Here is a 26927-nt window from a genome sequence, read left to right on the forward strand (position 1 = left end):
ATAAAAAGGGCATATTCATCAAAATTAAAAACAAATACTTGCCTTTTCTGAAGTGAACCGCGAGACCAAGGTACGATCGCATTGTGTTTGCGTGCGTCCAAACATCGGCTGTAAGGCTCAGATGATCTGCGGCTTGGATTCTCCGATCAAAATGTGCTCTAAACTCCTCGTACTTCGCTTCGAGTCTCTTAGTGATGGCGGGCTTGGTTGGAGGCTAATAAAGTGGCTGCAGTGCTTTCAAGAACGCCTTGAAACCATCTTTCTCCGGTGTGCTGAGAGGCAAGTCGTCGTGCGCGATCATGTACCCGAGAGCATCAGTAGCGTGTTTTTCTCGGACTCCTCCTCCTGAAACGCACCAACACATACTGTCATGTCGTTGTAGCCTTCTCCTTCCGGTCCGAAAATGTTCATTACAAGTACAGAAACTTACTTGCAAACGCTACAGCATTGGCGAGGCACTTTCCCTTCGGTCCATCAAACGAAGAAGAAGCAGAGGCACGTGAACTTGTAGTTGCAGCCGGATTAGAAAGTTCTCTAGTTGAAGCTCCAGTTGCGGCAGCTGAGGCAGCAGCACATTTTTCACCCTGAAAAATAAATTGAACGCCAATGGTGTAAAAAAATGCCACATTTCGCATTTTGGTGTTTATGTGGTAGGATGCAGGGGGGGGGGGGGGTTGAGCGGTCTCTCGGCTTTTTCAGCGAATATGACTTCTCAACTATCCATCATTTTAAACATGCCTTCCTAAAGCAACAAATCACTTGATTTTGCTTGCACTCACCACCATCGGCGGTGGGTGCGAGGAAAACCTACCCAGCCTTGGCAACCACCCTAATCAACCACGTGACTTAACGCGCTGGACGCATGGTCCTTTGCATCAACCACTCCTGACCTTTGTACAGGAAGCTGAACTATTTCTCTTTATTTAACTTATATGCAGAAGGGCATACTGATGCCAATAAAAAAGCCGACGATTTCGAAGATAACTTATACAAAAATTAATGGCTGTTGGCTGAGAAATACTTATAATTTACCTGAAGAGGCGGATTGGTGTCGTCCGGATAGGGTTCTTCAACATTGTTACCTTCAACGTTACCACCTTTATTTGGGAGATGGATTTTTAGCACCTGAATAGAGCGGACGTGCAGCTGGTGATATCTTAGAGTATCCGTAGCTGGCTTCGAGAAGTGCCTGCCACATTTATTACACCTTGCAGTCTTTGTTTTCTCGTCTTCAGCAAAAAAATGACCACATTTCGCTCTTCTTTCGATTGCCCGGCATTATGACATCCCAAAGGTAGCACTACAACCACCAAAGTTTAATAATCATACAATGTAACACGCAAGCAACGCAAGCCTCACGTATACGCCAGCGACGCTCAACCAGCTTAAGGGAGAGGAGGTGAAGGCACTAGCAACAGTAGCAACAGTAGACTGTGAGCCGGAGAGAAGTGGACAAGTTCATTTCTGCCTCGATGGGGCAGAGCCGACACCTGCTGGGGCTTGAAGCATTGGGGAATGCTCGGAGTTGGACGCCCTTCCAGGTGTACGCGACAGGGATCAGGGCGAGTTCATATCTTTCTCTATGGGGTGCGGCCGCCGCCAGCTCTGGGCTCGTTCTGCGCAGAAATATGCGTTGTAGGGAAAGCAGTGAAAGAAAGGCGACGTGCATGGCATCCGTGTTTGAGGATAGCGCGCCTCGCAGTCATGCACTGCAGCCAAGGGCCGAGGTTGGGGGCGGGAGCATGGGGTGCCGTAGTCGAATAATCGAATAGGTTTAATCGATTATTTCGATTATTCGAAAAGCGGAAATCGATTACGATTAATCGAACAACTGCAGACCTTTAATCGATTATACGTAATCGATTTTGCCATCAGCACGCACGGAGGAAACAGCCATCGCGCCTAGCGCGACCGACATTGCATCCCATCGCTCGGCTGCCACCGAAAAGCCGCACGGGCTCAGCTCGCCCCCTTCCTATCCGCCAGCCACGTTTTTGCCCACTGTGGCTTTTTCGATGCTGACGCCCATCCCGCGCATGTGCATTGCGCATCGGCTCTCCTCGCCCTGCTTCCGCCGTGCGTGCTGCAGATAAAGGGCCCATCGGCCCGACAACCTATATGTGCAGGGACTCTTTTACAGAAATTTTATACGTGGCAATTACATAAATTTATGTGCTCTTATATCTGTACTTATACCTACATATGCATAGGGACTTTCTTACAGAAATTTCATACGTGGCACTTACATAAATTCATTTGGCCTTATATATGTACATATACCTATATATGCGTAGGGACTCCCTTACAGAAATTTCATACGTGACAACCATAAGTTTATGTGGCCTTATATCTGTATATATAGTTGTATATGCATAGGGACTCCCTTACAGAAATTTTATGCGTGGCAATTTCATAAATTTATGTGCCCTCATATCTGTATATAGTGTTGTGGATCCCATCGCTGCCCACCAGTTGTTGTGGCTCTCGGCGCTGTTCTCCTGTAGTCGCTTCGGATTCCAGCGCTGATCACCAGTTGTTGCGGATCTCAGCACTGTTTACCCGTTGTTGCAGACCGGGGTCTGCCCGGTCTCTTGTGGTTGCGTGGTGTAGCTTCGGGTTAAGAAAACGAACGCTGACAAAATGGGGATACGAAAAACAAACAGGTTTGTGGCACTATATACAATTATTTACAGCATGAGGTTAGGAGTTCACAAACCACGAGCATGATGGTTGAACCATTACATGGTTCAGAGTGACGTCCAGCACCCTGCAGCGTCGTTATAAGGCCCTGTTGGGCTCCTCCTTCTTGAGTGGAACAGCAATCACACACACACAACAGGCGAGGGGTACGAGCATGCACGGCGCACGTGAACATCCAATATTGAGTCGTGATCGCTGCACTGCAAGGTGGCTCCAGAGGGGCTCTTCCTCGTCGTGTGTGTCGCTGATCGAAGGGTCCCAAGCCCGGGACGGCAGACATCAAACGGTCGGCCAATCTGTCCGCTCAATTAGCAGGGCGATTTGTGGCGGTGGCCGCGGTTTCTTCCAAGGAAGACGCTGTCTTTGTTGTCATCTCTGGAACGGCTTACGGCGTCGTGGCGACACGACGTCTCATCGTCCGGCTAGCAGGGACAATACCTGGCGGGCATAGGCAGTCAGCTACTTGTTGGAGGATTAAAAGAGCGCCGCTCCCTGTCATCTCTGGACGCTGGTTCCGAGAAAACTGGGTTCCAGGCATGGGAACGCTGCCCGGCTACGCTTCCCAGCGACAGCATGGCGCCTACTGACGACGGTCATAATAATATACATATATGTGTATGCGCGCATGGACATGGCTGCAACGGCTGCTCAATAATCATGAACCTACACGCCTCTGTCAACAAAACATTTATTGACCCGAGAAAACAGAAAAATCCTGCGGTGCGGTGGACTCGTGCAGTACCGGGGTCAGACCAAGCTTTCATCTGAAGCGTCAGCGGCACCAAACCGGTGCATCGACGTCCAGGGTCTTTGACCTGGCCCGAGGCGTTATCTCGGCTGGTTACTCACGAACGTTGCAGGCGGACGTGGAGCTCCCTTCCAGGTTTTGGTCCTGGTGCTCCGATCGCGAGGCAGACGTCGAGGCGCGGCTCTGCACGTTCAAGCTTCTCAGTATCGCGGCGCTGTAGATGAACTTAAGTGCGGAGCACCGTGGCTCCTCTTCCTTGGCGGGCACGCCGAGCCCGAGGTCTGCCACAGCGCGCAGCAGTCGCTCGATGTGTTCCTCTTCTTTCGACGGGCTGCTTCGCGATGTCTCGCTCTTTGAAGGAGTGGTACTTTTACGAGTCCGCGCCCTGATAGCATGGGGTCTCACCGCCTCGGTGCATTGTTCAGCGGGTGGCCGAGACCCACGGCGCTTGACGACCTGCCTCTCTGGCTGACGTGGCGGGGCACCGTTCCTGGTGACGTCCGGGCTCACACCCGGTCGCCATGTTGGGCCTTGGTTTGGAGCCACTTCGCAAGATATCGCTGGCACAATCCACGGTGATCATAATGGGAAAAGCGGGAACACTGGGTATGGCCACTGGACGTAGTAGTACGGCTCCGGCTCCGTGGGCAGTGTGGGCCCCGGCGTCCAAGGGTACGTCGATGGAAGGCCAAACAGCTCCTTCAGGTAGGCGGTGCTCATCAGTCCGTCAAACCCCAGTGGCGGGTGCTGGCATCTGCCACGAAACAAGCGCCTCCGTGGTCGGGGTCCTTTCGAGTGGGACAAGAGCTGGGGTCTTCGGCCGTGGTCACCCATGTCGGTCCTGCTGCGTAGCTTCTGATGATGATGATGATGATGATGATGATGATGATGATGTACCTTCATCTTTGCTGGCACTCGCCCACAAAGGGGGATCGGCGGAGAACAGGGCGGCAGGATCATCAAGTGTGTTCAGTCAGCAATTCAGGTAGTCTCGAAGTTGTAAATAATAACAATAGGCTAACAGGGTAATCTCTTTGTTGCCCTTATGTACTCGCACACAGCAGAAAAAACCTCCCTGTGGCTATAACCCAATGTAATCCCTCCGAAGGATAAAATTAGTTCCACGTTTATTTTTAAACCTAGCTTCTCAATTGGTTCGACCAGGTATCTTTTTCTTTGATGAGCACAACGTTTGCAGTACAAAAAGAAATGATCTATTGATTCTGGTTCCTTGCAAAAGAGACACAACGGAGATGCTGTTAGTCCAGCTTTATGTAGGTAGTAATTCAGATGCGGAATTCTGCATCGTAACCTGGTAATTGTAGTTTCTAACTGCCGAGATACACACCACTGTTTGTTCCAGCAATATCTTAGATGTACGAAGTCTCTGACTTTATCCAATGATAATTTTTCTATTTCTTTGTGCAAACAAGCCTTTCTATTTCTTAGTGCTGTTACGTAGGCGAAATCAGGTAAAATAGGTAAGATTAGTCCGCTTAAAGATGCTTTGGCTAACGAGTCTGCCATCTCATTTGGATAAATTTCGCAGTGGCCGGGTATCCATAGCAAGTGAAATTTATTCAGGTTTTCTGGTAATAAACTGCTAATCATACTCATTAATGTCAAATATTTTGCTGTAGATAGTGCGGTGCATACTGAGAGAGAATCGGTAAGTATGACCGCTTCTGATTCGCTTGCAGGAAGTTTACGAAGCGCTAGAATTATAGCAAATAATTCAGCGATGAATATAGGCGTGTAATCTGGTAATCGAATTGAGAAAGACCAGTCGAGAGAAGTACAGAAGATGCCTATTCCAGCCTTTTCGTTCAATACGGATGCATCCGTCGCAATAATGTTGTTTATGGACAGATGAGTCAAGTAATCTTTTAACCGAATATTTAAATATTGAAGAGGCAGTTGTTTTGCATTAGAGGGGAAAATATCATCAAATTCAATTTCAAGTTGAATTAGGTGTCTTCGTTATGCAAATCTGATAAATGTTTACATTGAGAAGCTCTAGCAACGCTTGGACGAACCTAATCTGAGGGGAGTGTAGTCTAGACCATTGTGTTCCAAAGAATGCGGTTGGTTCTTGAATAAAAACGTATGAAGCTTGTCGCAGAGGCGAATTGTATATTTTTAAGAAAGTTTGGACTGTAAGTATTCTAAACCGAGTTAACAAAGGTGGAAGGCGCGCTTTCACATACAAAACATTATTTGCCACAAATTTTGGGAGTCCAAGACACAAGCGCGAAGCTTCTCTTTCTAATAATATTAATGGTCTCATCTTGTAAGCCGCGCCGCCTGAAAATAATACACACCCGAATTCCATAATAGGCCGTACATACATCTTGTAAATCATTATCAATGAACTCCTACGCAATCCTATTTTTCTGTTTCCCAATTTGCGTAACCGCCCCAAGGCACGTGACGCTTTACCGCCAACCTCGTCTATATGGCTTTTCCAATTTAGCGTCCTATTATATACGATGCCTAGGTATTTCAGGAAATCGACCTGGGGAATGTGCTCGGTACGATACATCAGGGAAATGTTGACACGATCCTTAAAAGAGAATGGCAGAAGCGCGCTTTTTTTGACGTTCAATGACATATGGATATTGTCAAGCCATCCTTCTAGCATGTTCATGTAATTCTGTAATGCCTGATTCAATGAGTGCAGATCACTGTTGTTGCAAAGAAAGCAATATCATCTGCATATACGTAAATTTGGATATCCTGATGAGTTGGAATGGAACTTACTAATATGTTGAACAACACCGGGGATAATACTGAGCCCTGAGGTACACCTCTTGTCTGCTTATATTTTTTAGAAGAGCATCCATTCAAGAAGCAATAAAATTCTCTGTCTTTCACAATCTCTATAATCCATGCTGTCATATATTTTGGAAAGCGATGGTCTTGCATCTGCTAAATTAGAATAGGATATTCCACTTTGTCGTACGCTTTAGCTAAGTCTAGAGTGACTAGTGCACAGTATTCGCGGCGATGCCGAGCCAGCCGTATGCGACTTTCCAAATCCACATGTGCACATCAAATGGAGTATCCCGATCTAAAGCCAGTTTGTCTGGGGTTTAGTATTGTATGTTCATTGATGTAGTTTATTATACGGGCATTTAAGACTCTCTCTACAAGCTTGACCAGGTTAGATGTCAATGAAATAGGCCTTATGTTATCCAAAGTAAACTCCATTCCCTGTTTCTTAAGTATCGGAATTATTTTGGAAAGCTTCCAATCGGCCGGAATCCAAGAATTTTTCAGTGAATAATTAACTATATTACGGATTTCATGTGGCGATATTTCGTATAACACTATAATCATTGTAGAGGTCACCCAATCAGGTCCGGGAGCAGCGGACGGTAAGCTTTTCATCACATCCGCCAGTTCAGCTAAAGATACCTCCTGGAAATTACAATCCACCCTTACTTTCACCATGGACTTTGGCATAATTGTCGTAAACCTGGTTTGCAAGCCTATAGCAATATTTTCCAAGAATTCAGAGAGTTCGCGAGGAGACATAATGGTGGAATGACTGCTTTCTGTCTGTGGAATCATTTTTCTTGCACGTAAAAACCTGAAAAGCATTTTCTTACTTTTAGGCTTAGACAAATAATTAAATTTATTCATATCATAGTCTTCTTTTGCTTTGTGCACTAGACGCTTAAAATCGACGGCCATGTATTTATAATCACTCCAATTTTTGGGGCATTGGTTAATTAACAGCTTTTTCCTAGCTGCTTTTCGCTTTCTATACCCCTTGACACATTCGAGATTCCACCACGGGCTAAAAGATCCCGATGTGTTCGAGTTTACAGTAAACGTTGAATTTTTTAGTGATCGTTTCAACACCGAAGATAGACTCATAGCCCTAAGGTCTTCCTGCATTTCCTCGCAAAAAGTCAACGTAGGCTTTAAGTCTTTTTGTAATTTAGCATAATTTACGAATGAGCCAACTTTCCCTGCCAAACAAAACCTCGGGAACTTAATTTCAAACGTAATGGGAAGGTGGTCGCTGTTTGTAGCCCAATCTAATACATTCCACGAGGATATGCTTAAAGTGGGGCTGAAAAATGTTAAATCAATAGTCGATTTAGAGTTACCCCTTACAAATGTAGCAACGTTTGAGTTCAAGCAGGAAAAGTTATTATCCAGCGTCCATTTCCACAAACGCCTTCCGCATACATCAGATTTGAAGCCCCAAGACACATGGTGAGAATTGAAATCACCACACAGTACTATTTCTTTTCTGCATGAAGCTACCATATTATCGAGGAATCTCGTGTCTTGAACTCCTGCAGGAAAGTATACATTTGCAAAAGAGAAAGGTGAGCAGTCTGGTAGTGTTATGTCTAACACTATAATTTCGTAATTCGAGTCCATACTCTGATACGATATCTTGGCTCTGTGACTAAATTTAGTTGATATTAAGAAAGCCCGACCGCCACCTCTACTCGGCCGATCCAGCCGTAATAATAGATAATTTTTCATGTAAAATTTTTCACCGTTACCAAGCCAGGTTTCCTGAATGGCAATTATGTCGGGAGAAATTTGCGAAGAAATGTATTGTAAATCTGTAGTTGCCGACCAAATAGACCGGCAGTTCCACTGCAGAATTTTTAGGGAACCTATTTTGATGCTATACCGGCAGAAGAAACTGCCTGATCCAGAATATCTTTTTTCAAGAAATCATTTTTTGAAAGGTTCTCAAAGAAGTCTTTCTTTGACAAGTATTTCTTGGATTTTGGGTTCTGAGAAGACTTTTTAGAAGGGGGAGATCTGTTACGTTTTAAAGTTCTTAAAGATTCTGTGTCCATATCTGTAAAGTCTCCTGAATCTTCTGTCACAGGTTCTGACTCAGCCTGAACACTATTTTTTGAAGGTCCTGCTTTCGGAGAGATATATCTATGATTGACTGTCTGATTTTCCTCCTCTGTACCCCTTGAAATCAACAGAGCATGGGAATCTCGATTTTGCACAGAAACTGTACCAATGATTTGTGTCAGCTGTTGTGTTAAGGTATCAGCCAAGGCTTCAAAAAGAGTAGCTGCCAGACGGTGCATTGCCTTTTCAGTGGACTTTTCAATAGCCTCAGTTATCGACTTTGCGAGCGATGCATCCATTGCCGCTGTGTGACGGGATCTTATGCCTGCGTAACCTTTCGATCTTTCATGCATTTCTGCTACCGCCTCCCTCCTAGAGCAACGCCTGCGTTCTATGATTTCTAGAACACCCATTTCTTTTTCTTTTGCACCACATTCAGCAGAGTCTGCAAAGTGCGCTCCATTTCACAAGCAACACCTCTGGTCATCGGATTTGCAATCCCAGCTGTCATGACTCTCTCCACACAGACGACATCTAGCCTGTGATCTGCATGCTTTCATGCTGTGGCCGAATCGCCAACATTTTGAGCACTGCAAAGGTTTCGGGGAAAGTGGTTCTACTTTTTAGATTAGTGGCCATGCCTTAATTTCTGTTGGCCTAACTCTTCCTGCAAAAGTTACTATAACTGATTCAGTAGGCGATTTTGTTTTATCCGTCGTTCGGGTGCATCGATAGACTGAAACTGCCCCAGCTACAGCAAATAAGTCAAGAATTTCTTGAGGTGTCAGACTCGTATCTACCCCACGGACTATACTTTTCGTACATGCAAGATGAGCTGGAATAAACGGGCTCACCGGCTGTGCAGCAAATTCAGAGCAATTCAGGAGCTCTCGGACGCAATCCTGGTCTGCAGAGCAGCACAGAATACCCCCTCGGCCGAACTGGCGGACCTCCGTAATCTTCCGGAAAAGCGACGAGGCTTTCTGAAGCTCCAGTTGTATCAACTTCGGATTCTTCATTGGAATGAAACCCACTTTTATAGGAACCAGAGCCACAGGGACGTGGCTATCTCCACTGCGTAGCAGGGTATCGAGCGGCCAATCCTTGACCGGTAGTGCGGCCAGCCAAGGGGAGTGCCCTTGGCCGGGTGATGATAAAGACATCAGAATATTCTGACTTGCCTGACCTCCAAAGGGCTGCAACAACGTTTCAGTTGAGAGAAACTAACAAGAATTACTAGGAATGAAAAGCAAACCAAATCTTTGCTACGAGGATCCTGCCGCTCGACGTTGAGCTGATCTCCGATGGCGAGCGACGCGACTTGCATTCTGCTTAGCGAGATCTTGTGATGAAAATACCAGCTACTGCAAGCATCTGAATGGCGCCCAATTGCTGAGCGTGCACTACGTGCGCAGGTGCGAGCGCGAGCTAGGCGTGCGCGTGCGGTGTCCTTCTTCTTCTTCACCTCTTCTCACATAACTTCACGTATAAGCTAGGAATAGTTAATATAACAAACTTAATTACTGAATATTAATATTGAAATGTTTAAAAGAATGGAATAAATTATCCATTATTCTTTTAGTCTGACTGATAAATTAATCTATAGCATAGTAAATATCCCTGTGACAGTAGGCCAGAGTAGAGGCTCCAAAAAGAACAACTTATTCGGATATTTTCTTCTCCTCAATGACATCTACCGGCGACAGGATAAAAATAATGACTAATTCTTTCCTCGTCCTTACAGAAGTAACAGCGCTTGACTTGCACTATGCAGGTAAAAAATGAGGAAGGTAACCCGGAAGCGAAGAATGGGTATAGCCACTTCCATTATTCTCGACCGCGATAACTCGCTGTTCCAGAGAAACGATAGGTGATTATATTCTGGAGAAGCTGTCAAGACAGGGTCTGATATTAGTTCTTGGAATGTTAGCGTGCTGAATCTTGCAATCGTAATGTATGCTGTCAGTGGCAAAACCGGAATGATTGCTCCAAAAGCGCTGCCTTTGCCAAAAAATCAGCACTTTCGTTTAAAAACAAACCCTTGTGTCCTGTGCACTGGCCAAAACGTGAACGCGTATAGAATAAAAATATGGCTACTTGTACACTAATAAAAAATTTGGGGACCCTAAAGTTTCGCCTTTAGGAGTTCAATGTGACAGCGATATTTAGTTCCTAGTGCGTGCTTGAAACACCTAATGCATGAAACATTTTCGAACTTACTATTGCCCCAACACGTAGCGTTAACGGATAGGCACAGTAGCGTGTGTGCCTTTTGTAGTGGGGCACCGGCTTTCAACCACGGAGTCATTATCATAATCCCATATTCTGACGCTCGTTGGCAATGGATACTTCTACCATGTATCATCACTGCAATATTTCATGTTGCATTGAGAAGCATGTATACAGGACGCGTGTGTTTGTGAAGCATTAAAGCTACTTTCAATGCATTTCCAAGCAGTTCACTGCTTTCACAAGCAGAGGCGGGACTGTGTGGTAGAAAATCCGCTTACCACGCAAACGACCCGAGTTCACTCCCCACTTGGACCCAGGTTTGGTCCTCACTCTGTTCCTGATTTTTCGGTCACGCATAAAATAATTTCTGGCCACAACAACGACGCCGACAGTGGAATTTCTGCAAAACGAGCTCTTTAATGCTGTTGCGTTAATATTTGGCATATAAAACAAGCACGTCACGCTACGGCCTTCTTATGTATGTGTTATGCTAAAAGATCAAGATAGGCGCAAACGCAAATCACGTACCTGAAACCGCAAGCGCGCTATTTTTCCGACCATGTCAGCTGTGCAACGATGTGCCAACGTTGGGTGGCGAAGAGGTGAAACGAGGTTATAACTGATAAATGCTTCACAAATCACCAAAGCAGCAAAAAACAAACAATTGGTCTGAACTAAATTTTTTCTTTTTATTAGTTTAAAAGAAAACAGGAAAGTGCGAGGCCCGGCTTTTTTTCTACGCATCTATCGTGCTTGGTTGCACCCTTGGAATATGGAAAGTCGATACACAAGGGGTCGAAGAAATATGACCCGAAATCCTCCAAACTAAAGGCAATGCGATATTTTCTTGACGACTTGACGAGCACTCTTCTTCTGTTGTGGTATTCATCTCAGAAAAGCTAGAGTTATTCATTACAACATTTATTATGTAAATTAAGATAACTAGTTATTTAGTGGAGACAGGTGGTCGGGTGAAATAGAAGACTTCGACTCTTTTTTATTTAGAGTCCATTGCTGACTAGAAATTTCTAAATAGAGGCCGTTGGTAATTTGACCAGCGGTAAAATATAACAAATTTCATCAAAAAAAATTGCCCGCAGCTTCCCTCGGGGGAACACTGAGGAGGATGCGGAGCATATAATTGGTTAACGGGGTGTTAAAGTGCGACTTACTTGGGTAGATGGCTAAATTGGTTAACGTGGTTGTGAAATGGGGTGTTAAATTGCGACTTACTTGGGTCGATGGCTAAATTGGTTAACGTGGTTGTAGGAGGGGGTGTTAAATGAGTGAACACGTACACACGTATGCGAAAGGGCGGCGCTGGTCGAAGGGACGTCGATCATTGTGTTTGTGGATTCGTTGGAATTCATTTCACCGCGACCTTGGACGTCGACGAACCGTACAAACCAACCGACGAGCGGCAACTGAGCGAGCGAGCGCCGACCTTGAGTATATATATATACAATGCGACGGCGCATGCACTGTCAGCTGTCGAATGTTCTCGAAGCGCGACGGTGCATGTGCGTCCACTGGAGAATCAGGAGAATTGTAGATGTCGAACGCGGTGTGTAGAGGAGGGAGGGTGCACAGATGGTGGAGGAGTGAAGCGCGCGCGGTGTGTAGAGGAGGAAGGGATGCACAGATGGTGGAAGAGTGGGCGACGGCGCGACGGCGCATGCGCGCGCGTCAGCTGTCGAATGTTCGAGAAGCGGTGTGGACGGCGCGGACGACGCGGACGGCGCACTACAAGGCGCGAGTATAAGATGCTCCGCATCTAAAAAAACAGAAACCAGGAATAGTGGCTACTGTCGCATTCTTCAGAGACGTCCCAAAGATTCAGCGAGTGTCGATCGTTATATTCAACCATTGAGTTCAACCATTTCAGCACCTCAAGACACTGGTGGAACAGTAAACTATCTCAAACAAGACAACTTGAACTAGCAATCACTCGACTAGGTTGTCAGACTCCATATCTTAAGTTTTATTTCCACGGAGCTGATCTGGCAGCTTCTCCTAACTGTTCTTTTTGGGGTGTACATGAGCCAACTGAACATTATCTCATTTCCAGCAACCGATATTCCACGCTGCGGAATAATACTTTGAGGTGCGTTTGCCGACTCCTTGTACTAGATCTAAATGTGCCAAGAAAAACAAATCTGGCAGTAGTCATGACACATATAATAATCCCGACTACTACAAGACGTGTTTTCCTTGCGGGGGACTTAACGTATGTCAATGTATGCATCCGCGACGACACTCATCTTTAAACTAACGTGATACTCGAGTTGTTACCCCGCCGCGGCGGTCTAGTGGCAAAGGTACTCGGCTGCTGACCCGCAGGTCGCGGGATCGAATCACGGCTGCCGAGGCTGCATTTCCGATGTAGGCGGAAATGCTGTAGGCCCGTGTGCTCAGAATTGGGTGCACGTTAAAGAACCCAAGGTAATCGAAATTTCTGGAGCCCTCCACTACGTTGTCTCTCATAATCATACGGTGGTTTTAGGACGTCAAACCTTACATATCAATCAATCATACTCGAGCTGTTGCGTGTTGGAGTGTGTTGCTTTCTATCACGTTACGCTTGCAAAACTTCAATTTGCGTCAAGATGTACATGCAGTCCATTGCGCTAAATTCAAGCTGGCGATTTGACAGATACGTTGGCTGATTCGGCCCACACTCTTGCATTTTGAGGCGTTCATTAAACTTGAAATGCATTCGAACAACTTCATCGCTGTTCATGGCCGAATCACTGTACCTTAAGTGTGCACTCTAAAAAATCACAGCATAACCATGGAGTGCACTATGATGAGTGGCGCGAAGCATTCGTCAATCCATCCGCGCTGACGTCCGTCCGTTCGTTCTTGCTTCCGTCCGTTCGTTTGTCTGTCTGTGTGACCGTCTGGGCGTCCATGCATTCTTCCGTGCATCCGTCCATTTGTGCGCCTACCACCCACCCGTGCTTCCATCCATGCGTTCTTCCATCCGTGCGTCCGTCCGTCTGTGCGTCCGCCCATTCGTCCGAGCATCTGTCTGTCTCTCTCTATTCGTGCGTCTGTCCATCCGTCCGTCCATCTAGTGAACACTCCAAGTACCTCGATCTCGCATTTTTTCATCAGATATTCATCATATGCAAGTACCGCCATCTAGCGGACATTCCAAAGACTAAACGAGAAGTGGCACGGCCGGACTAGAGGAGCGGAACGCGCGCACTTTCTAATGGCAAGCACTTTGTGTCTAGTTTCCACCTTTTACCACCTCTAATACATGGCACTACGCCCCAACCCTCGCTAAACCTTGCTAAAGGCAAGGAGGTTACGCCCAGTGAGTTTAAAGTGGCAACACTATCTGGTCACATAGTGCTGAAAGTGCGTCCTTCTGATACTAGTTTCTTGTTTTCTTTAGTAAGCATCAAATTCAAGGCAAATTTTATTGGAGCCTAAGTCACCAATACTCGTATCTGTAAGTTATTTCATCAGAAACAATTATGTTTTCATTTATGATTAACGTGCGTGGGTTTCCTCTTCAATATAAGTGAGTGCGCATGCCGCTCCTCTAGTCCGGCCGCGGAGGTGGCTACCTACTACTACGACGCACTACTACTACTACGACGACGACGAGTACTACAGCTTCTACATACATTGCGGCCGCACGACCCACGGCATAAGAAGCTTCGCCCCTAAAATTAGTAGAAAGCTTGTAACCACAGGCATAGAGTGAGTAAAATAAGCTAATACTTTTTGGGCACTTACTATCTTTCATGACTTTTTTAATACGTAAGTTTCCATACACTTCAAGGTGCAATGGTTTCTCTTTTTTTTTTGCGTACTGTTAGTAACTTTTTGCAATGCATCTGTTTTACGAGGCGGTGTTACGCTAATATCCTTTGTAATATTATATGATTAAAGTGCTACGCTACGTTACCTCCAGACCTAATGTAAGTGCACGCTGTCTAAACAAACAGGCAAATTTAAAATATTTATCATAAAGCATGGGCACCCACCAGCACCACTTACGTTACCCAAACGTAAGACAGTACCTAGGAGCTCTTCCGAGCTGAACGCGTCGCATGGAGTTATAGTTGGGTGTGAGTGTGGTGCCACGACTAGGTCTAGCAATTCAAACTGACGCTCTGCAGATGCAAACACGTCATTGTTTTGCACAAAGTTTCTTGCTCTCCGCCACTTTCTATACCTACAAATTATTTCCTCCTTGCCTTTTAATCCACTATTTTACGTTATTAAGCTAACCGTAGATGGAATTACTAATACGTATATTTGCCTCCCGACTGAGGGCCACTGTGTATACTTGTATATTTATTTACCAGAGTTTTTTTTTTTTGGCTACGCCAGAACGCAAACAAAATAACATGCAGCCTTAAATGCAGCACCTGTCTATTCTTTAGAAGTTGGAAACTTTTTTGCATTTAAGTTTTATGCACTTCAACCGCCCGTGACGTATACGCAGAACGTAAGAATCACGTGTAAATAGCCGATTAGTCGCAAAACAGGTGGGCGCCACTCGTCAGTTGACAGGAGACGTTTAATGATGAAAGCGATCACTCCAAATTGCAAAACTCCGACACTGCGAACACCCTGAAGATAACAATGTCAAAGTTGAGCGAGACCACAAGAAGTTAGGAGAGAATGAACGCGTGAGAAGGAGTGCGCCTAGGTCACTACGCCGGCATATGCTCGATAGGTCAGAGGTTCGAAATCTCGCCGGGTGTTTTTTCTTGGTCTGCTTTTAGAAAAAAATGAACTTTGAAACTGTTAAGAAAAGAGGGCCAGGCAATGTACGAGTCAGGTGAAGTTGGAACTTGATAGGAGGTCAGGTGGTATTCTACAGTGCTAAGAAAGTGCAACAGAACCCCCTACTTAAAGATAGCGCTGCAGCCTGATATGTCATGACAAACCTCTGTTCGAATGCGGATGCCAGGCTATTCCCGATCATACATTTATTCAAAATGCGTGATAAAGGCATCGTTAAAAGAAAAAAAGGGAGGTCTGGGGTGCAGTCTCAGTGACCAGCTGCCCGTAATGCACTCCCTCAACACAGCAGGAATGCGCCCCCCTCCCTGGGCCAGTACCTGGCCACTATTTCTTGATATTACAGCAATTATACCTTGGTCCTTAGTCCAAAGCGGCTGCGAAGCAACTGTCCAAGGCAGCGATCGGACCTGCAACGAAGTGGAGAGTGCTAAGAAACTCTGGGTCCGGACAGGCCGCCATTGGAATCTGAACATGGCTACAATCAACGATAGAACGCTGTCTAGTGAGGCTAGTCTATAGCTGTTCTATTCGAGAAATTTGAGGGTGTTAAATGGGATGTATAAGGCTCATCGAAGTTAGGAGGACACGTGAGGCTTATACAGTGCTGAAGAACGGACACGTTTTATGCTACCGTGAATTAGTTAACAGAAGACAACTAAGGACGGGGTTTTCCATACATAGGAATATTTCTGGCAACATGGCGAAATATCATAGCATCAATAAGAGGGGGACAAGTGTCATAATTAAGTTCAACAAAATGTACAAGATGAAGGAGGTACGGTCCTACGCGCCTACATCGAGCCATGATGACCATTAGGTTGAACACTTCTATAAGATTGTAGAGTCAGCCGTTAATAAAGTAAAGACAGAGTATACTATGCTGATGGGCGACTTACGTGCCAAAGTAGGCAAGAAATAGGCCGGAGACCATGCAGTGGCTAAATATGGCATTGGCTTTAGAAATGCCAGAGGGGAGTTATTAGTAGAGTTCAGAACGCAATAATTTACGGATCTTGAATACCTTCTTCATAAACGGGCTAACCGTAAGTGGACGTGGCGAAGTCCTGGTGGCGAAACTAAAATGAAAGTGACTCTGTCTGCACACCCAGGCATGGTACAAGATGTATAAATGTTGGCAAGATCAAATGCAGTGACCATAGAATGGCAAGAGCTCATTTTATATTAGATTTTAAAAACCAAGGACAAAAACTGATACGCGATAAGCCAAATAATGAACTGGTGGTTTCAGGGGAAGTATAGAAATTCAGAGTTTTGATTCAGAATTGATTCAAGGCACTGAATGAGATGACCGACGTTAGCATTGACACAATGAACGATAATGTTACTAGTATCACCAAACAGTTGCAATTGAAGCCGGAGGTACAATCACTAGACAGGTCACTGGCAAACTGTCTCAAGAGACGAAAAATCTTTTTAAAAGACAACAAATCATGACAGCCTCAAATGCAACCAACAAAAAAGCGCTAGTGGTGATTTCAATATTAATTATTAGGCGTTAGGTAGCCGACATCAGAAGATATAACTTGGAGAATGTTGAGCAGGCTGTAAAAGCTGCAGAAGCCTAAAGTCTGCGAATCAAAACTTGTGCATAGGTAAAAATTGGATGTATGAAAAAGGACAAGGAAGGCAATGCCATAAACAATATGGATAAGATAGGTAAGGTGGCGGGGGAGTTCTAGAGCGAGCTGTACAGAAGCCGAAACAACCAGGGTGATATTGTGAGGATCAATTATAACCCAGGAAAATTCGACATCATACCTGTAACGACAGGGTAAGTAAGAGAAGCCCTAGAAGGAATCAAAAGAGGCAAGGCCGCTGGCGAAGATAAAGTAACAAAGTACCTCCTGAAAGATGGTAGAGAAATTGTGTTAGAAAAACTGGCTACCTCATATACGAAGTGTCTCTTGACGGAAAGGGTATCAGAATCTTGGAAGAACGCCAACAACCTATTATTTCACAAGGGAGGAGACGTCAAAGACTTCAAAAATTACTGACCAATCAGCTTACTGTCCGTTCTGTACTAACTATGTACAAAAATAATAGCTAATAGAATCAAAACTACATTATAACTCGATCAACCAAAGGACCAAGGAGGATTTTGCACAGGCTACTACACAGCAGACCATATTCGTACTATCAGTCAACTAATAGAGAAATGCGCAGAATGCAACCAACTCCTACACATAGCTTTACTAGATTACGAGAAGGCGTCTGACTCAGTCGAGACATCAGCAGTAATGCAGGCACTACGGAATCAGGGCATCGACGAACCCTACATAAACATAATGGAAGAAATCTACAGTGGATCCACAGCCACCATAGTCTTTCATAAGAAAAGCGACAGATTCCCAATAAAGAGGGTGTAAAGCAGGAAGACACTCTCTTTCCAATGCTAGGTTTTCAGAGGCCTACAGTGAGAAGAGTTAGCGATAAGCGGTAATAAAGAATACATTAGTAAGCTGCACTTCGTTGATGACATTGCATTGCTGAGTAACAAAGGGGACGAATTGCAACTTATGATTACTGAATTAGACAAGGAGAACAAAAAGGTAGGTCATAAAATTAACGTGCGCAAAACGGATGTACGAATTAGGAAGAGAACAGCACTTCGAGATAAATGTAATAGTGCACTTGAAGTTTTAATAGACTACGTCAACTTAGGACAGGTAATAACCGCGGGGCCGAACCTCGAGATTGAAGTAACCAGAAGAATAAGAATGGGGTGGAGCACATTCGGCAAGCACTCTCAATTCATGACTAGTAGATCGTCACTGTCCCTCCACAGGGCGGTATATAACAGGTGCAACTTGCCGTTAGTTACCTACGGTGCAGAAACCTCAAGACTTCCAAAGAGGGTCCAGCTTAAATTGAGGACGACGCAGCGAACGATAGAAAAGAAAGTTATAGGTGTAACCGTAAGAGACAAGAGCGCAGAGTGGGTCAAGGAACAAACCGGAGTTAAGAATATCATAGTGGAAATCAAGAAGAGGAAATGGACATAGGCCGGGCTCGTAGCAAGTAGGCAGGATAACTGCTGGTCATTAAGGGTAACTGATTGGATTCCCAGAGAAGGCAAACACACAAAGGAGAGACAGGAAGTTGGGTGGGCCGATGAGATTACAAACTTCGCAGGTATAACTTGGCAATGAAAAGCACAAAACCGGATTGATTGTCGAATCAGGGGAGAGGGTTTCGCCCTGAAAAGGGCGTACTCAGGCTGCTTCTGATGATATTAGCACACATGTCCGAATATGTGGCTACCCATTACCGTATATGGATGTTATAAGGCCATATATGGCAAGATGTGTTCATATATTGGGTCGAATGCAGCCATATATCACCCGGGCGTTCTATATAGGTAGCCGAAATTCAGTCATACATGGTACGGCTACATCCTATATGATGATCCTTATTTGAGGAGGTGCCCCCATATATGGGATGAACAATGGGTATAGGCCTGATTTTAGACGCTTCTTCAGTGTATTTCTTGCGTTCAGTAGGAGCGCATACTCGGTGCTGTTGGGCGAGCAGGTTCATTGAGGTTGCAGGATTAAAATATTGATGAATTCAAGCAGTGAGAGACACGTCCGTCAAGCTTCGAACTGGCTGACCAGCTAGTGCTAATTGGCCAGGTTCAACGGGTGGCCAAGGTCAGTGGGGCACTTTGACTAGCACTCTCTGCATGAATTTTTTGCTTTAATAAAGTCTGTTCTATTCTATGTCGTGCAGAATTGCTCGTTTTAGGTCAATCATTTTAAATGCGAAGCATTTCTTAACGAACTTCAGCTACATTGATCGTATCTATCTATCTATCTATCTATCTATTTATCTATCCATTTACCTATTCATCTATCCATCCATCTATCTATTCATCTATCTATCCATCTATCTATCCATCTATGTATTCATCTATCTATTCATCTATCTATTCATCTATCTAGCCGCCTACAGCTTTCAGTTCTCCTGGCCATTTCGATAATGGTATCGACACCAAACTTGGTATGAAATCATGTGACTGTTTGCAGGACATAACTAACTAGTCATAACATGAAAATTATGATATGAATGTCATGAATGTAATGATTCACATGGTTCTGCAGCTCTCACAGGGGTTTCGTTAACACGTCATGTTGCAAAACTGGTATAGTACGACATGATTGCATGGCGAACACAAGCGACAGACCCTAACATGAAAATCATGACATGCGTGTTATGTAACAACATGACTGCATGCCACGCCCATAATGCGCTGGCGGCTGTTTCGCTAGCTTCACTTATACCAAATTTGACATTACGGAACGTGAATAGATGACGAAGGCATCATACTGGCGCAAACATGATGAACATGAGATGCGTGTCATGTAACGACAAGACTACATGCTACGCTCATGACGCACTCATGGCCGTTTCGCTAGCTTCACATGTACCAAACTCGGTATTACGCAACGCGAATGGACGACGAAGGTATGTGAATGGTGCAAACATGATAATCATGAGATGTGTGTCATGTGAGAACATGACTACATGCCCCAGTCAAGGTGCCAATACATTTCGACGAGAAGCGGTGCGCGTGCTCGCCGGCGTTCATTTAGTCGCGTCACGCCGGCGTTCGCCAGGCACCGGTCCTGCCATATACTCGCAGGCGCGCGCCACGCTGCGTTGCATTGACGCATGCGCGTTTCAGTGCGTCTGGCATCTCTCCGTCACAAAAAGAGGGAGACGCAGTGTTCTCTGGATTGTTGTAGGGCCGCGCCGATGGACGCTGGTCGCACCTGGTGTCAGACTATAGAGTTTTCATGTTTTTCTAACGTTGCATCGCTGTGCCGAGCGAACGCGCGCGTCAGCGCTACATCGGAGTATATTGGGCCCTTCATGATGCGCTCACGGCCGTTTCGCTAGCTCCACATATACCAAACTGGGTTTTCTGTGACATTGTCGGAAGAAGAAATATATGACTGGTGCAAACATGATAATCCTGACACGCGTGTTACGTAGGAACATGAAAACATATGACACTCATAGCGTGCTCACGGCCGTTTCGCTAGCTTTACATATACTAAACTTGGTATCACGTGACGTGAATAGATTAAGAAGGTAAACGACACATCGCAACATGATAATCGTGACACGTCAGTCGTGTACGGCATCACTTACCTTCACCTCGTGATGTTCTTCTGGTTTTAAAGTGACATATCAATCTTTCTCATTCGTGCTTCGCATATCATCGATGCCCACTCTACGTGGGATCTGCCAATTCGTTTAACTGCGGCACTCTTTAGGGGGCCACGTTGTCGTATGAAGTCGTTGTCTCTTGGTGTAGCACAGACAAACCTACATATCACAGCTGACTCAAGCATGCTGAGCGTGTACTCGTGTCTCTTGTATGTTGTTCTTCGAAAGACTTGATGATGATACAAAGTGCGGCCATTGCTACTGTGGCTATGGTAACACGACAACACAAGCCTTGTATAAAATTTAAAGAGGAAGCTGGAAACGCTGGAAAAGAGAACAAGAAATAAAGATACGAGAAAGACAAGATAAAACCGCAGAGAAAGAAACAAAGGCTTCCCTGCTCTGTGCTTTCTTTGGGCTCTGGAACCAGTAGGACGAAGTTATTTTTGTTTCTAAAATCAAGTTCCGTCATCTAGTTTCTGAAACACTGAGTTTTCATGTTGCGCATACTTCAACATTTATTTGTCATTTACGATTCAAGTACATGAAGACCGGTGCGATATACAAGCTCAAAAACGCAGAACCCCTTTATGGTACTACTTTCCGGGCGCATGTTTCTATACTCAGTTGTATAAAAAGCTGTCACATTGCCACAGGTCGGCAAACTCAATCATGAGTCGAGACTCAGATTTAGGCGTGAGTGTGAGTCCGAGTGAGTCTACTTGAGAAAAAAGTTTTACGAGTCTGATCCCGAGTGAGCCCGGTTAAGTCATACTCTTGTGAGTCTGAGTCCGAGCGAGTTTGGCTGGAGGAAAATTGCGTGAGTCAGAGTCCGAGCGAGTCAATTTATTCTGTCGACCTATGTATTTTACAACTAGACAAACCTACCTTCAAATTATGTAACGATGCTTCCGCAACATGACGCGTACATATGAAATGGAAATTTATCTGTTGTATAAACCTTTTAGCAAATTGAGTGCTTGATTCCAGTTGAATAAGAGCAAGTTTTGCCGTCCATTTGTACTATTTGTGAGAAGGCATTCACTGCATGCGTGAAGATGTCATCTTTTTCAACAAGCTGATGCAGTGTATGAAACATTTCGACAAGAGGACATGTTTTGTCAAGACAGTTTCTATCTTGACGAAGACGAGTGTACTTGCCGAAACGTTGGCTTTTTTGCATTCCCAGTACAAGGATCAAGGAGTTTTAATCATTATATATTAATTAAACAATGTACGGTGTTATACAGTCTACTTCAAAAATTGTGAATTTTTTCAAACATGAGTTAATTAGTTTAATCAAAAATAATTAGTTACACCGAGTTTGTCAATTTAATCAGTGTAACTTTAATAACCACACTTGAAATATGCACTAACTCCTTTTCGACGAAGCTTTGACAAGATCACTACCTATTCGGAGGCCTTAAATTTGATGCATTTTATGTGATACAGTGGATATTTTCTCATTGTAAAGTAAGAAGTTATCACAATTTAAACTGAATACGCTAGATGATGTCCCTCTTCCAGTGTCATTTGCTTCCAAACTAAACAGAAGTTTGCCATCTGTTCTCCTTCAAGTGGACATTACAGGTTTACTGACGCTCCTGCTTGCTTCCTTTGGCAGGCCACAAGCGGACCAAATGCAACACCCGCGAGGAACAAGCGTGCGCCAGAATAGGGAAAGGATGCGAGTTGATCGACGAAAAGGCAATGTGTGTGGGTAAGATGTCACGCAATTAACTTTGTGGCAGGTTACAAGAGACCATGAAATTGGAGTTGATGGCTGTTCGTGGTTTTCTTTTGCGCCTATGGCTGAGGAACGAGTTTTGACGCCACGCGCTGGTGCGTTGGAACGCGTACGTTGGCAGGGGCTTTTGAATTTTTATCATGGTAAAAGCCTGTCGAGTTCGTTACAGTTGAATCGTTCCTCACATCTTTGCGTGAATCTCCTTGCATTAGCGCCGTGCGCTTTGTGCTTTTCCGATAAAGAACGGTGAATTCCTCGCTATATGTTCACAAAGTTTCTTCTGCTCTGTTTAATTTCATACAAACAAAAGCTGGGTAGCTAGAACCTGCATAGGTGAATAATGTTTAGATAAATAATCAATATCCCTCTCATTTCGCTTCGTACGGAAGAAGCGTACAAAATGCAACGAGGAAGAGAAGGAAGTATGCAGAAATATGACACAGAACTGCGAGTTAGTCGACGGCGCAGCACTCTGCGTAGCTGGCAAGTGACTTCTTCATCGTCGTCAGCATCATTTGCTCGTTTCCGTAACCCAAAAAGCGCAGCAGCAAGACTTCCGGCCAACGCCACGTGCGGTAGACGTGACCTGAGTAGAAATGTCACACGTCAAGTCATACTACCGCTGAAATTTTAATAAGAGAGATTGGTTTTGCTAGCGCTCCCTAAATAGAAGCATAGACATCATGCAAAATTACTGCTTTCTGTCGGCTGTCGTGTGCATACGCTAAGCGCAGTACCCACAGTCCGCGTGTGTCTATGTATACGTATACGTTGTGGAGATAGGTTTGCACTAGGCTTACCTACTAAGCGCAACCCTGTAGGGATGCGACGCCCTCCACTGCCGCTGCATGCAACGACCCTGCCGCCGGGTTCATCGTTTTCTCCGACACGGTGCAGAAACGACACACAAGGCAGGATAACAACAATAACGGGTTTATTAACCCAAGGTGCAGTACAGTGCGACACTCACGGGCTTGCAGGCCATATAGGGAACTCCGCAAGACCGAGTATGTACGCTTGCCTAGGGCGCGATGACTCCCGCACAAGGGACGAAGTCAAACGCACGACCGAGAAGCCGCCTTCTAAGCAGCGCGTCAACCCCTCGTCGAGGCCTGAGAGCATCTGCCGCGACGAACGAATCGTAGGGCGCAACATAGCTCGTAGGAGGGGAGGATGTCACGCGCGCCCCATCCGACGCCAGCGTAGCTCCCGCCGACTTGTTCGCCCTCCACGGTCTCCTGACACCGTGCAGCTCTCGCATTGTGGTGCCCCGCCCTTGGACTGCTTGGACCGGATCCCCACTTTCCTATCTCTTTCTATTTTCCGTCGCTTGCCTCTCTATTTCTTCATCTATTTCCTTCTTTTCTTTTTATTTCTCCTTACCCCCCCCTACAAGGCTTTATATATATATATATATATATATATATATATATATATATATATACTTCTTTGCGCTTCTTCGCGTTGTACACATTTAAAATTCCAAGCATTTAGCAATATTTTGCGACTTTGAGCGCATATATAGAGCCACCGCTGATTTTGTGCTTTCATGGCCATACCGTTAATGTAATGCATACGAAATTCGTCATGGCATACAATAACTTTACTACTAACATTAATCACCGCAGCATGATAACCATGACATGCATATTGTGTATGGCATGACTTACACACCACGCTCATGGTGCGCTAAAGTCCGGTTCTCTAGCTTGATATACAATAAAACTGGTATTGCTCATCGTGACTGCATGACAAACACAAATGACGAAGATGTATGGCATGTACTGTATGTTTCACGCTCATCGTGCAATCGCGACCGTTTCGCCATAGCTTGACATACAGCAAAATTGTTATTGTGCGAAGTGACTGTATCATGAATATAAATTACAGGCCTCAACATGCAAATCGATACATACATGTTATGTACAACATTATAAACGTCTTGCTGGCTTCTTCGCATTATATGCCATCGATCCCCACAGTGCGTCAGATCTTTCAGGTTTGCTTCTCAAGCAACGTTCGAGTGGTTACAATCAAGTGCGAGTTTAAATATTTCCTTCGGCGTTTTAGATGCGGAGCATCTAATACTCGAGGCTTGTAGTGCGGCGCCGTCCGCAAGCTTCCTCCTCCTTCTTCCACCATCTGTGCATCCCTTCCTCCTCTACACACCGCGCGCGCTTCACTCCTCCACCATCTGTGCACCCTTCCTCCTCTACACACCACGTGCGCTTCTCCTCTTCACGAACATTCGCTAGCTGTATAATGTAGCGCACATGCGCCGTCACGCTTCGAGAACATCGGCAGCTGACGCGCGCGCATGCGCCGTCGTGCTTCGAGAACATCGGCAGCTGACGCGCGCGCATGCGCCGTTGCGCTTCTCCCCCTTCTCGAACATTCGACAGCTGACAGTGCATGCGCCGTCGCGCTGTATATATAGTCAAGGTCGGCGCTCGCTCGCTCAGTTGCCGCTCGTCGGTTGGTTTGTACGGCGCGTCGACGTCCAAGGTCGCGGTGAAATGAATTCCAACGAATCCACAAACACAATGATCGACGTCCCTTCGACCAGCGCGGCCCTTTCGCATACGTGTGTACGTGTTCACTCATTTAACACCCCCTCCTACAACCACGTTAACCAATTTAGCCATCGACCCAAGTAAGTCGCAATTTAACACCCCATTTCACAACCACGTTAACCAATTTAGCCATCGACCCAAGTAAGTCGCACTTTAACACCCCGTTAAACAATTATATGCTCCGCATCCTCCTCAGTGTTCCCCCGAGGGAAGCTGCGGGCAATTTTTTTATGTTCCAGTTGCTTTTAATGTTTTGCTTACTCTTGTTCTCTGCACAGCCACGAAACGAACTGAATGCAACGAAGACGAGAAGAACGCGTGCAAAGAAATGGGAATGGAATGCGATTTCTCGCTCGGCGCTGCCGTGTGCATTGGTAAGCATCCACTGCGGAATGCCTATAATATTTTTTTTATTTTTGTTACTCGTTTGTCAGCACGCCTCTTTTATATTCTTATTCTCTATAACACAAACATGGCTTTGTGATATGAAAAGTTTACTATTGGTCTTCGCTAAGGAAAATGCAATAGTATTGTAAAAAAAAGCTTAATACTTGGCTTATCACATCTATGGAAAAATTCAGAACTCACTTAAATTTACTATTCAGCTACAAACAAAACTGTTGTATGACAATTTTTTAAGAACATGGGTTAAATTTTCCAGCGCAGCTTTCGGCAAGCACTGGAACACTATTTCGCAAGCTTGAATAGTTGAATGGACCACAGATGATGTAATGTAGCACAAAACACTATTATATAAAATTCTGATCACAACAAGCTATATACAATAGACAACTTTTAAGGAACTGTCCATTACGAAGCATTCTCGAGATTTCAGTGGCTGAGGTTGAAGGTCACGCGAGTACTTACAAATGTTCGATAGTCAATCGGCAATGTGCAAGTCACCTCGGAGAGAGCTATCACGTTTAAAGAACTTTACATTTTCTTTTGTCTAAAGCTGCAAAAAAAGCACCGTCTCCACACTCTGGCCGTTAGGGCAGCTGTGAGCGCAGCCCTAGACTAACAAACTGAAAAAAAAATGTTTCGCATACGTACCGGAAGGTAACAGCGCGGAAAACAACTATCCAAAAGAAGGACACATACAGAGCGCTGCATGGTTCTTTCTTTGTTTGGTTTCTTGTTTTTCTCGCTGTTTCCTTCCAATAAGTCTTACAACCACGCCCAGGCCAACTCTTTAGTATTACATACTAATCCGTGACTTTTAAAAAAATGTTTCCGCAATTTCATGAGGGGCGAAGCACGTTAACAGCTCACAATGTTCCCCCGTCCATAAACCGCCGCCATGCGTCTACAGCAGATGTAGAATTCAAAACATCTTCGGACAACAAAAAGATAATCAGAAGGCTGTCACCCAGAGTAAACAAAGTGAAAGTCTGAAACACCAAAAAAAACAACAACATTTAACCATCCATTTGTCAAAGCATATGGAAGAACAAAAGGTTGACAAGAACAGCATAAAAGGCTGTTAACTAGAAGAAAAAAAAGGGCCACGATTCATGATGTGACTTGCACGGCTTCGCTCTATCATTAACATTCACTTCGTAGACATGCGTGGATAAAGTCCGCAACACTTCGGTAAGGGTGGGGGGGGCGGCTACAGTCGTTCATACATGGATTGCATGTAGCGTGGTCACGCTCATAAACAAGGCCACAGCGAGGCTCGCGATGCTCAAAACTAGGTTAAACTAAACGATCGAGGTTTACAGTAATATCATTCATAAAAATTTGCAAATACCAATCATGAACTGAAAGTGTCTAAAACCGTTTCGTAAACAGGCGAATGACTCTGGCGCCACGTGAGAGAGGGCGCCACTGCCTCGTGGAGAGTGAGATTTCTCCTCTCGTCCGCTTTCTACATGGTGCTAGTATGAAGCGGGCGAAAATTGACAGAACTCGCTGCAGACGACGCGTATCTCAACTGGCGTAAAAAGCATGAAGTCAATAAGGAGTAAAAATAAGTAGTGCGTACGTTGCACATCGAATGCGACTAACAAAAATGTCTTGGTGCCAAACAAATCCAGCATTCTCACCTCAAACATTGATATGCCATCGACACTTATAAATGGAGCCATGGGTACTCGACGAACGGGAATAACCCGTGCTGCGC

General features: G+C 45.1%; 1 protein-coding gene across 2 annotated transcripts; it reads right to left on the bottom strand.

Moving 5' to 3' along the window:
* Nucleotides 1-64: 64 nt before the first annotated feature.
* LOC142761754 (uncharacterized) lies at nucleotides 65-24229 on the bottom strand. 2 transcript variants are annotated; one of them, XR_012884921.1, is made up of 3 exons: nucleotides 24146-24229; nucleotides 431-584; nucleotides 65-345 (listed from the first exon to the last, which is right to left on the bottom strand). XR_012884921.1 is itself a non-coding variant. In XM_075869236.1 (3 exons), exons 1-3 carry the CDS (start codon nucleotides 9448-9450, stop codon nucleotides 215-217), a joined length of 594 nt encoding a protein of 197 aa, XP_075725351.1. In that variant the 5' UTR covers nucleotides 9451-9748; the 3' UTR covers nucleotides 65-214. The 2 variants fall into 2 exon arrangements, 1 of the variants encoding a protein (XP_075725351.1); XM_075869236.1 differs by lacking the exon at nucleotides 24146-24229 and adding an exon at nucleotides 9142-9748.
* Between the last annotated feature and the right edge of the window lie 2698 nt (nucleotides 24230-26927).

Source organism: Rhipicephalus microplus, chromosome 7 (assembly GCF_043290135.1).
Source record: "Rhipicephalus microplus isolate Deutch F79 chromosome 7, USDA_Rmic, whole genome shotgun sequence".
Classification (NCBI taxonomy): Eukaryota; Metazoa; Arthropoda; class Arachnida; order Ixodida; family Ixodidae; genus Rhipicephalus; species Rhipicephalus microplus.

Bases quoted from the DNA above. Each gene is read 5' to 3' on its own strand.
- LOC142761754 (XM_075869236.1), bottom strand. From the start codon at position 9,450: ATGTCTTTATCATCACCCGGCCAAGGGCACTCCCCTTGGCTGGCCGCA. The intron at 585-9,141 runs GTGAGCCCGTTT...TTTATTTTTCAG, and splicing joins CTGAATTTGCTGCACAGCCG to GGTGAAAAATGTGCTGCTGC. The intron at 346-430 runs GTAAGTTTCTGT...GGTGCGTTTCAG, and splicing joins CAATGCTGTAGCGTTTGCAA to GAGGAGGAGTCCGAGAAAAA.